At 34.3% G+C, this 12881-nt stretch overlaps 1 protein-coding gene across 2 annotated transcripts in view; it reads left to right on the forward strand.

Annotated features, from left to right (window-relative positions):
* Positions 1–12881, forward strand: part of PKHD1 (PKHD1 ciliary IPT domain containing fibrocystin/polyductin) — a 470542-nt gene that overhangs the window by 306066 nt on the left and 151595 nt on the right. For both annotated transcript variants that reach the window (XM_077903688.1, XM_077903687.1), the window contains one exon: positions 580–717. In XM_077903688.1, coding sequence (XP_077759814.1) covers positions 580–717 — 138 coding nt within the window. The remainder of the gene's footprint in view (positions 1–579; positions 718–12881) is intronic.

Raw genomic sequence — 12881 nt, forward strand, 5'->3', positions numbered from 1 at the left:
AACTCATTTCATCCTCACAAAAAGCCTATGAATGGAGCAGGTATTTTTATTATTCTCATTTCACAGATTAGATAACTGAGGCACAGAGAGGTAAAGCTCTTGTTTCACATGGTTATAAGTAGCAGAGCTGGGATTCATATCCAAATAATCTGATTTAAAACAAATAAAATAAAATAAAACATATAATCTGACTTTAGGAGCCAAGGTCATAACTATAGTTCTCTACCTCTCTCGAACTACAGCCAAAGTGAAGGGAAGGGGCATAGGGTAGGGAACTTACCTGTGCATTTGCACAAAAGTAGGCCTGGGAGTTTGGGGCATAAACACTGCCTTTTGGCCATAACACTTGGTTTCTTAGGTAATGGAAAAATGTATTAATCATGTGCTTTTTCTTCCTGCTTCCTTATTAAGACCTAGTCTTTAATAAAATATTTGTTCTGGTTTTTCCATCTGTCCTGCCATGGGTAGCAATGTAAGCATCTCCTGAATTGCCTAGAGAACCCCAGAGTAAATCACTGGAGGAGAGAAGGCAATTCTTGGTTTGCTTATGTGTCTGAGCAATTTCTTTTGTTTCTACAGACAGGACGGTCCTTGTGGATACAAATCTTCCATTCCTCAAAGGACTTTATGTGATGGGGACTTTAGAATTCCCTGTGGACAGAAGTAATGTTCTGAGTGTGGCATGCATGGTCATTGCAGGCGGGGAGCTGAAAGTTGGTAAGTACAGAGCACAAAGATTGAGAATTAACTCTATGAGAAAAGCCTTGGCAAATGGTGGTATCTTCCAGCAAGTTGGTTAATGGAGTTTGGGGGCGGTTAAGGCAAAGGGCGAGTTTACTAGTAAAGCTTTTCCTTTACAAGATTTAGACAACATAGACAGAGGTAACTTTGGTCATTCTTGCATGACCACCCACTGTCATCAAGCCATGTTTCTGGCCCTGGGATCCCCATGCTGCCGCTCATAGCAGGGCTCTTGGCTTTCTTCAGGCCACAAATCAATTCGGTCTTCAGTCCTCTGTATGAGAATTTACCTATGTGTCTATTTTTGTGCCAGTGCCATACTTTTTTGGTTACTATGGCTTTGTAGCATATTTTGAAGTCTGCAATTATGATATCTCCAGTTTTGTTCTTTTTCAAGACTGCTTTGGCTATTGAGGGTCCTTTGTGATTCCATACAAATCTTAGGATCATTTGTTCTTGTTTTGTGAAAAATGCTGTTGGTATTTTGATAAGGATTGCATTAAATGTGGAGAGTACTTTGGGTTATATGGGCATTTTAACAATATTTGTTCTCTAAATTCATGAACATGGAATTTCTTTCCATCTCTTTGTGTCATCTACAATTTCTTTCATCATTATTTTATAGTTTCAGAGCATAGGTCTTTTACTTACTTGGTTAAGTTTATTCCTACGTATTTCATTATTTTTGGTGCAATTATACATGAGAATGTTTTCTTAATTTCCCTTTCTGCTCCTTCATTATTAGTGTATAGAAATACAATGGAATTCTATATATTGATTTTGTATCCTGCGATGTTACTGAATTCATTCATCAGTTCTAAAAGTTTTTTGGTGGAATCTTTAGGGTTTTCTATATATAGCATCATGACATATGCAAATAATAAAGGTTTTACTTCTTCCTTACCAATTTGGGGCCTTTTTATTTCTCTTTGTTTCTGATTGCTGTGGCTAGGACTTCCAGTACTATGTTTAATAAAAGTGGTGAGAACACTGTCTTGTTCCTGACCTCAGGGGAAAAGCTGTCAGTTTTTCATCACTGAGTATGATGCTAGGTGTGGATTTTTTCATCTATGGCCTTTATTATGTTGAGGTATGTTCCCTCTAAACCTACACTGCTGAGAGTTTTTATCATGAATGTTTGTTAAATGCTTTTTCTGCATCTGTTGAAATGATTACATGATGTTTATTCTTTCTCTTGTTGATGTGATTTATCATATTGATTTATTTGCAAATACTGAACCATCCTTGCATCCCAGGAATAAGTCCCACTTGATGATGGTGAATGATTTTTTAAATGTACTGTTGGATTCAGTTTGCTAATATTTTGCTGAGGATTTTTACATTAATGTTCATCAGAGATAATGGCTTATAGACTCTTTTTCTGTAGTACCTTTATCTGATTTTGGTATCAGGGTAAAGCTGACCTCATAGAATGAATTTGGAAGCTTTCCTTTGTCTTCTATTCTTTTGGAATAGTTTGAGGAGACTAGTTATTAACTCTTCTTTAAATGGTAGAATTTGCCTGCAAAATCAGCTGCTTCTGGACTTTGACTTGTTAGGATTTTTTTTTTTTTTGTAACTGATTCAATTTCATTGCTGGTAATTGATCTATTCAAACTTTCTACTTCCTCATTCAGTTTTGGAAGGTTATATCTTGCTAGGAATTGGTTCATTTCTTCTACAATGAATTGTCCAATTCGTTGGCATATTTTTATAATATTCTTTTATGTTCTGTATTTGTGATGGTTTTTACTTCTCTTTCATTTCTGATTTTTTTTTTTTTACTTTCTCTCTCTGTTTTTTGTTTGTTTTGAAGAGTCTAGTTAAAAGCTTATCAATTTTGTTGATCTCTTAAAAGAACTAAATCCTGGTTTTATTGATATGTTCTACTGTTTCTTTGTTCAGCTTCTATTTTATTTCTGCTCTAATCTTTATTATTTCCTTCCTTCTACTGGTTTTGGGTTTTGTTTGTTCTTTTTAGCTCCTTTTAGGTGTAAGGTTAAGTTGTTTATGAAGATTTTTCTTGCTTCTTCAGTAGGCCTGTATTGCTATAAGCTTCCCTCCTGAAATAACTTTTGCTGCGTTCCAAATTTTTTGGGCCATTATGTTTTCATTTTCATTTGTCTCCATGTATTTTTTAATTTGCTTTTTGATTTCTTATTTGGCCCATTCGTTGTGTAGTAGAATGTTATTTAACCTCCATGTATATGTGTTTTTTCCAGATTTTTTCTTGTGGTTGATTTCTAGTTTCACAGCATTATGGCTGGAAAGATGCATGGTACAACTTCACTCATTTTGAACATGTTGAGGCTTGTTTTGTGACCTATTGTATGATCTTTTCTGGAGAATGTTCCATGTGGACTTGAAAAGAATGTGTATTATGGTGTTTTAGAATTAAATGTTCTGAATATATCTGTTAGATCCATCTGGCTTAATGTGTCATTCAAAGCCACTGTTCCCTTGTTGATTTCCTATTTGGATAATCTATCCATTAATGTAAATGGGGCGTAAAATCCCCCTACTATTATTGTATTACTCTTGACTACTTCTTTTATATTTGTTAATAAGTGCTTTATGTATTTGTATGTTACCATATTGGGTGCATAAATATTTACAATTGTTAAATCTTTTTGTTGGATTGCTCCCCTTATGATTATGTAGTCTTCTTCTTTGTGTCTTGTTACAGCCTTTGTTTTAAAATCTGTTTTGTCTGATATGAGTATTGCTACCTTGGCTTTCTTTTCACCTCCATTTGCACAATAAACATTTCCTATCCCTTCATTTTCAATCTGCATGTGTCTTTAGGTCTGAAGTGAGTGTCTTATAGGTAGCATATAAACGTGACTCATTTTTTTTAAACATTCCATCATTCCATGTCTTTTGATTGGACTATTTAGTCCATTTGCATTCATAGTAATTATTGACAGGTATGTACCTATTGTCATTTTACTACTTGTTTTATGGTTGTTTTTGTATTTCTTCTCTGTTCAGATAAATGCATGTTTTAAGGTCCTTGATACATGTTGTCAAATTGCTTTTCAGAAAGATTTTACAAATTTGTGCTCCCTTCACATATCTCAGAGTTATGAGATCCCTCATGCTCCTTGACATTGCCTTTAAATACCACTTTGTTCAATTCCTCTGAGAGTATAAAGCCAGAGGGAAAGAACTTTCCCTGGGGGGACCCTGACTTACTCTGAACAAAGTAAAATAAGTATAGCAGTGACAAGCATGGGCCCTAAGTCAAATGGCTTGGGATCAAATCCAGCTCAGTTACCTACTTGCTGTTTGACCTTAAGCAAATCACCCTTTGGACACATCCATTTATTGATCAGTAAAGTATATGGCAAAATAGAAACTTCCTTGGAGGGATCTTAAAACATTAAACATAACAGCTTTTTCTACATGTTTGGCATGTAATAGGTATTTGATAAAAGTTTACCTCTAAGAGTTCTGGAAGGAAATAGGTGTCATACTGAATTGGACAATTTGAGGAGATGTTAATGAAGAAAATATTCACAAAAATATGAATAGCATGGGACATTCCCTAGGGCTAGTAAGAGCAGAGCATCCTTACTACCCCTTGCTTTAAAGGAGTGACAAAAGGAAGTCATTGCTGGAATTAGAGATTAGGGGTGGGGTAGGGGTGGTAATGTGTGGAGATGATTGCCAAACAGTGCCATGACCTTTTGTGTGTCTGAGACTCACTCAGACCAGGAAAGACCTATGGGGAGAAATACCTTGATCTTACTTCCTTTTCTCCCTCATCTCTTGCTTATGCTATCATTTAGCTAAACCCAACTGAAGCTCAGAGTGAAGGAGAACTTGATGTAGTGTATGAAAGTCAACAGCATCCTGGGGAACTGAGCAGAGAAAAGAAAGGCAGAGTTTGAAAAAGGAGGTGTCAACAAAAGCTCTCCAACACAATCAGGTTCCAGCTACGATAATACATACCACCCTTTTATTAATACAGCCAAACTTTAAACTAATTTCTCTGTCCAACCCTTCATGCTGTTGGTCCTGCCCACCTGTACTGTCAACTCTAATTCCTATTGTATTTATATGTGTTGCCTCTACAGGTACATATCTCTACATTGTACACTTGTGTAAGGATTATTTTGTTTTTCTCTGAGTTTTAGGGGGATCTAAGTATAATACTTTTTAACTTATTTCTTTACTTTGTCATTTCAATCCATTTTTCCATAGTGGGGAAATCCATTTAGATTTTGATCTTTTCCTCCCAGATTAATATCGTTTGCTCATTTATTTAATGTTAAATGAAATTCTCATTCAGCTGATAGAAATACTTAATAAAACTGAGCTTCGTTCTTCTGACTGGAAAATGTATTTCAGGTTAACATCTATTGCTCAGATTAGTCTTTTTATATATAGATTGTTATTTAGGTCTTTGAGTTCACTTATTATGATAAAAACTTGTTGTCTTAAAAAAAATGTACCTTTGAAGGGAAGTAACACAGACACTTTCCAGTTTTGAATTATACATTTCAAATCTTATTTTAAAATTTGTCTATTCTCAACTGTATTTTTACCTATTAGTAGACAATGGTGTATTATTTTTCTCCCTGCTTTCTGCATGTGTTCCAGGCCTAAAGGTTGATTATTGGAATCCATCTGCCCAATTTTATGTGTTTTATGCCTGAAGGAAGACTTTCAACCCATCTGTCTAATTCTGCCACACTCTAAGGAAATAAATAAAAAGACTGGTTAATAAACAAACTTAATAGATGTGGACATTGGCACAGAGCACTGCCAGAGTATGTCTGCTGTCTGATGCCATCTGATCCAAGTCCTAATACTGTCCTAACACTGGGATTATATTTCTTGGTGGTCCTGCTTCTAAGTCAACTGGTGCTGGTAGAAGGTATCAACTGACTTTTAGTAGAGTAAAAAGATAGATTGCTATAGAATTAGAAGGGATGTGTAAGATCAAAGCTATGCTTAGAGGTTTATAGCTGCATCATACATGCCGAACTCAAGTTCATTTTTTATTCAATGATTGTCTCACTAATCTGATAAAACACTTGAGATAAGCTTAAAGTATTTCATTTGTGTGTCCATTCTTTCATTCATCATGTGTTTGCTCATTGCCTATTGTTTGCCCAGTACCATGGGAGAAGTTGGATGTCCAGAAACCCTGGTTTGCAAGAGATGTCTCAGTAAAATAGTGGAGAAAAACAAGTAAAAACATAATTGGAGGAACCCTATCTGCCAACCTGGCGGGGGCATAAAGATAGAAGAAGAGATCTGAAAAGGCACATCTTTGGGGAAATGCATTATACCTCCAGGAGATTGTATGGAATAGCTAAATCTGAATTACAGGATTTATAGAAGATGGTATCTGATAAAGTTTCTTGACCTTATGTATTATGTTAAGGAGTTTGGATTCTATCACGAAGGCAGTGAGTGGATAGTGACTGGATAGCTTTAGGTAGGGAAGTGATGTAAATAAATTTGGTCTTAGAATGATCACTCCTGGCAGTGTGGATGGTGCACTGGAAGGGGCACAGTGAAATATGAGAAGCTACTGAGGTGTTTTGGGAGACGAAAGGAATAAACCAAGGCATTGGAATTAAAGAGGGGGAATAAATTACAGAAATACCAAGACTATAAAAAATCATTAGACCCTACTGGTAATTTTTATGTGAGATGAGAAGAAATTGTTTAGAATACATCCCACATTTCAAGTTGAAAGATCTGGGTAGATGATAGTGCCAGGATGGAATCACCTTTCTGCTATTTGTTAGTTGAGTAACTATAGGTGAGTGACAGGATCTATCTCTGCCTCAGTTTCCTTACCTCCAAAATGGGAATAATAGTTCTTATTTCATGGAGTTTTATGAGAATTAAATGAGGAGTATTTACTAAAGTGCTTGAATAGTGTCAGGCACATAGGAAGCCCTTACAGTTGTTTGTTGAACACATAGACTTATACACCTCAAAATTAGATTTCTTTTTTTTTAAATTTTATTCAAAATTAGATTTCAATGGAGTGTGTAAGTGTCTAAAATTTGGGGAAGCACCAGCCTTTTAAGGGTGTTAGAAGAAGCTGGGCTCAGGAAGGAGGATGGAAAAGAAACAGCAATGTAGGCTGAAGGAAAATGAAATGATAAGAAAATAATATTTTGAAACACAAGAGGAATTTACAAGAAAGAAAGAGTGCTCATTAGTATAAGATACAGCAGAAAGAGCAAAGAAAGTAGGAAAGGAAATTGGCCATCTTATTTTGCTTTTTGTGTGTTGGTTTTTTTTTATAATGGCTGTCCAGTATAGTTTTGACACAAAATGGTATTTTGCATGTGGAACAAAGAAAAATTCAACACATTATTTGAGGGACAGTAACTTTTAATGAGCTCAATACCATTTACCTATTCTTTAACAACTTCATTTTTTTTTTTGGCTTCAGTATAATCTTAAGTACAACTGAACATATTAAATTTCATGTTTAAAAATGGACAGTAATCCATATTAAGAGTGATGTCATGAAACCTTTATATGCTTTCATGAAATAACTTTCCTTTGGATGATAAAATGTGGGAAATTAGTAAATATTAAGGAGAAAATTATTTCTCTGATGTGATGACTGTCCAAAGTTTCATTTATAGATTTGTCTCTGTCTCTGTCCCCGTCCTGCTTTCTTCCCTCCCTTTCTCTTTCATTGAATGCAGCTCAGGGGCGTCCAGGTGGCTCAGCAGTTTAGCACCTGCCTTTGGCCCAGGGCCCAATCCTGGAGTTCTGGGATCGAGTCCCACATCAGGCTCCCTGCATGGAGCCTGCTTCTCCTTCTGTCTGTGTCTCTGCCTCTCTCTCTCTCTCTCTCTGTGTCTCTCATGAATGAATGAATGAATGAATGAATGAATGAAAAAAATAAATAAATCTCTTTAAAAAAAAAAGAATGCTAGCTTAGCGCCACAAATTCTTCATGGAATTTGAATACTCAGCAGTAAGCAAGACAGGTAAGATTCCTGTTTTAACAAAATTAAGTAAAGTCCAGGTGAGATCTAGGCACCATAGATTAGGTAGTTAGTAAAAGCCTTTCTGAAAAGTCATTGCAACCTCAGACCATAGACCTAAGAAAATGCTAGACTTGTAAAGATTTGGACTACAGGTTTCCAGACAGAAGGAAGATCTAATGCAAAAGTGCCAAGGCAGGGTGGGAATGTGCTTTACATTGTCGTAAAGCAGAGTGGCAGCATAGTAGCTGGAGAATACTGAGCAGTAGAAACGAGTTTCATGAAGAAGGCTGGATGTTAAGCAATGTAGTGTTGCTTTCCAAAGTATTAAAGCCAAAAATGAGCCCAAATTGTGCTGGAAATCACTATTTTTCATAATCACATGAGAATAACTTTAACAATATAGAAATTAGTTGAAGAACCTCATAAATATGGCCATTTTGGAGACCTATATTATAATTCTAGTTAAGCAACTTCTTCTACAACTTTTGGAAAGTTCTCTCATTTTTAGATTTGTTATAGTAGTATCATAGGACTCAATGATTCTGTGAATCATCTATCTCATTGCTTGGATTAGGAAATTGAGATCCAGAGGGATTACTGATTTGTTCCCAGGTCTCCTAGCTGATAAAGACCAGCACCAGGATTAGAGGCTATTTTAGTTACCTTAAATACTCATACTTGAAGCCATTGCTCAAGGACTATCTTCACTGTGAGTACTTCCTGACTCCATTCACTAGGTTTCAGTATGTCTTTTCTTTTTGTTCATTCTATTAGTTCATATTTTCATTATTGCTCTCATTGTATTGCTATGAAATGGTATGTTTTCAGGAATGCCTTCTATATATTAGATGATAGAATTCCTCAGACATTTTGTAACTGAAATACCTAGTGTAGAGCAGGTTTCTGATACTGTTCTTTGTGACTGATTAGTGTATCCATAAATGAATGGATATTCTAACTCTGTCTTTCAGCTCAATGCCTTTTTCTTATAACATGTTCAGTGTCCCCAGACTTAAATGTCTATCCCAGCGAGAAAAGAATTATGGTATTAATGTGTAAATGACTGCAATGTTTTTCCCCTCTGTATGAAAGGAATAAAACAATGGTGAAACACATTGGAAAAGTTGGTGATATTTTACACATCCAAAGTATTTTCAATTTTTAGTCTGTTTAGGAGAAGAAAACTCATAAAAATGCCCAACTCAAAGCCTGTTTAATAAACATTGATTTGTTGATTGTTTTAAACTGTGTATTCCTTTAACCATGAGTAGCTGTCTGAACTCATCTTTTTCACTGGTGTCTCTTCTTAGAGGAGACATCATTCCTATGCATTAAAATGTGTTCTTTGTTATCTTAGATCTAGTGATGTTAAGATGCTATTCATCCAAATGTTCAACTCAGTAGAGAGTGATTTATTTATTTCTTCATTTAGAAAGAAAGAGAGGTTAGGGAGGGGCAGAGAGAGAATCTTAAGGAGACTTCATGCCCAGCGCAGAGCCCAATATGAGGTTCATTCCCATGACTCTGAGATCATGACCTGAGCTGAAATCTAGAGTCAGACTCTTAACAAACTGAGCCATCCAGGTACCCCAGGAGAGAGTGTTTTAATCTCATGGTTCTAAAATTGCAAATGGACAACTCTCTTCTGATACTTTGTTTTTATTTTTTTTTATCTTCTGATACTTTGTAGGTGGATTTCAGAGAGGGATTACCAGTAATAATTAGTGTCTTTAAACGTTAATAGAACCCTCCTTGATCCCTAGGTAAGCAATGACATGCCCCACACATCAATTTCCCTGAGGACATGGCAGTTCATTGTTTCTTTGGCCTGTCACAACCAGGTCACATGACATGCTGCCTAGCTGCTCAGTAATTATGCTAAGAACTGGGTTTTTATCTTAAAACTTGTCACATATTGTTTTGCAGAGCTAGTGATGGGTATTTGTCAGCCCTGTCTCGCATTTGTAGCCAGGAGCCTAAGGTCATCATTAGCACATGACTTTGATTGTCAGGAAATGAAGTACTAGGTGTATGGAAGTTTCTTTCATTGCTTCCATGATTGGGACTTTCTCAATCCTAAAGAAGAAAAATCCATACACAGTTTATTGCCTTCCAAACTGACAGTTCTGTAAGGCTCATTGGATGATTAAGTAATAAAAAGGAGACAAACCAGAGAAAAGTGTAGATTAAAACATATCCTCTGGCCTAAAGCAACAATACTCAGTAGTTAAACTCATTGAGTAGCCAGAGAGAATCTTGTCGTGATATTTAAAAATAATACATTAAGTTAAAAAAATATGTATACTTTTTTGAGTTGAATCATGATTATAAAATAATACTAATGATCACACACTTAATATGTAAGTATGACTATAAGTATATATAGATGTCTGCAAAATAGATAATTTATGGATGAGCTAATATAAGTCATCAATCAACTAATCAGTTTCTGTTTACACTGACAGTTCTCTAATTAAACCACTTGTTAGCTTGTAAAATAAAAAAATGACACAAAAGGGATGTTACTTCTAAATATTGTACTTATTTAACTAATAAGGATAAAAGCACAAAAGCTTTGTTCTTTACAGATTCAGGAAACACTGAACTCCATTTCTGGGAATCTCTAAGAAAACTGACAGCCAATGTTTAGCATGTGTCACAAAATGAAATTAAGCACAGGAATATCTTTATTTTCAGACAGATATTAGTTCTCCAACAGATAAACACCACTTTATACGTAAATATATATGTATTTGAAAGCAAAACATTACCACAAGGAATGATCCTTCTGTTTTGTCAGGCTATCAGTTTCTACTAAATGATAGCATCTTTCCTTTAATATGTTAATATTTTCTAAGTCAGTGTTTTTCCAACTATATTTTGGATTTTTGAATTTCTGTTACAATAACATAAAATTCCTTAGAAATTTATTATTTTTAAATGATTAAGTAGTGGTTTATAAAATAAATAAAATTACTGTTAAATATTTATTTTTGCATGGAAAAATGAATTATTTTAAGCAAACAGGTGACTAAATGAATGAATGAGTAATCTGTTTCCTTGTTTAAAAACCTCTCACCAGAGTGTTTAAGATAAATTTACTTGTATTTCCTGCAATTCCTTAGGCTTGACATTCAAATGAGTAATCAACTAATGTTTTTATCATTGGAATGTCTAGTTTTTAGCACTTTAGAAACAAAATTACTAGTTGGGAAGGGCTTGCCTTCTTAATTTCTAGATTTAAATGTTAATTTTAAAATGTTTCATTTCTCCATTGTTACTACTACTATTTTTTACTATTATTACTACTAAGAGCCAACATTTTAATAAACATTTAAAGCATTTTATGTTACATGCAGACACTGTGCCATGTATCATTAACGTGTAGTACATCTTTTAACTCTCAATAAATGTATGCTATTATTGTGCCTACTTTATAGTTGCAGAAACCATGGCTTACAGAAGTGAATTAACAATTTATAAAGTTTTAAGGGTTTTTATACATTTTGTAAGTATGTGAATGGATGAATCATGTATTAACTTTATTTTAATATTCTATCAATTGTTGGACAAAATTACAGGTCTCATCAATGATAAAAATTTGTCAGCCTGAACAAAATCATTCTCAAAGGGATTGCAAATTATCATTACATTGTGCCTACTACTGACTGTTATGACCAATCATTATTTCATTGTACTGAAAGACCCTCTTTCCTATGTTTTGTTTATTTGTTTGTTTGTTTGTTTTCACCCAGGTTTGATTCTATTGGAGAGGAATGTTTTAGTGATGGGTGGGTCAAATGGACACTAGGAATTAAAATCTAATTCATAATAAAATATGCTTCACAATTTAATTGGTTTAGCACTATTTGTCAGTTTGGGTCTGATAGTAAGAACATTCTAGAGGCTCTACTCTGAAGAAAATAACTATAGCAAGACAGAGAAAAATAGTTATGCTCCAGTTAGAAGCTCAATTTCTAAAGTCATCACCATATAACCTACTTCAGAGGACAAAAGAAAATGTGCAAAACTGATTTTGGGGGGTAATTCCATAAACATCTTTCATGTGTGATCACAATATTTCATGAAATTTATAAGGTTTATTTGCTAAGATATACAAATTATTTAGAAATACAATTTGTTGCTTTGGATTCAATGAAAAAGACCTGAAAAGAAGATATGTCTAAAATGTTAGTATATATTAAATATATGTAGTTTTTGTGTATCAATTATATCTCAAGTTGAAAAATATTAATGGTATGGAGGAACAGTAAAACAAATATAATTTTGGCCAGTTTCCATTCTTTTGATCAACAAATACTTATTTGTGAGTGTCCCTGAAACATAATAATCAGTTAATAAAATTTTAGTTATTATAAAATATGCATATATAGGAAAGTATATGAAATAAAAAATACACAACTAAATTAAACATAAGTCCATTCTAGCAAATATGTAGAAGGATCTCATTATTGTTTAATTTGCATTTCTCTCATTTCTAACATGATTGAGCAATTTAAACATTTTTATTGTCTATTTGATATCTTGTTTTGTGAAGTAGATGTTCTCTTACCCTTTTTAAAATAATGAATTATCTGTTTTATATTGATTTACTGAAGTCATTTATATATTGCAGAATATACCTTTTGTTGGTTATATTACTGCAAATGTCTTTGCCCATTCTGTGGCTTGCTTCTTCACTCTCTTAATGGTATCTCTAGATAATTGGAAAATCTTTATTTCAATATAGATCATTTTATAAACCTTTCTCAATATGAATTGTATACTTTTAAAAAAATATATTTTATTTATTTATTCATGAGAGACACATAAAGAGAGGCAGAGACATAGGCATAGGGAGAAGCAGGCTCCCTGCGGGGAACCTGATATGGGACTCAGTTCCAGGATCTTAGGATCATGCCCTAAACAGATGCTCAACCACTGAGCCACCCAGGTGCCCCTGAATTGTATACTTTAATTGAACTGTGGTCAGCAAGCACATACTATAGATTCTGGTCCTTTTAAATTTGTTAAGCTTGCTTTATAGTCACCATATGATCAATATTTGTGACTCTCTTGTGCATGTCAGCAAAATGATATGTATTCTTTGTGGGTTCAGTTTTTCATCTATGACTATTATGTTAGATTTTCCCATCGCATTATTCA

This window comes from Canis aureus, chromosome 7 (assembly GCF_053574225.1).
Source record: "Canis aureus isolate CA01 chromosome 7, VMU_Caureus_v.1.0, whole genome shotgun sequence".
NCBI lineage: Eukaryota > Metazoa > Chordata > Mammalia > Carnivora > Canidae > Canis > Canis aureus.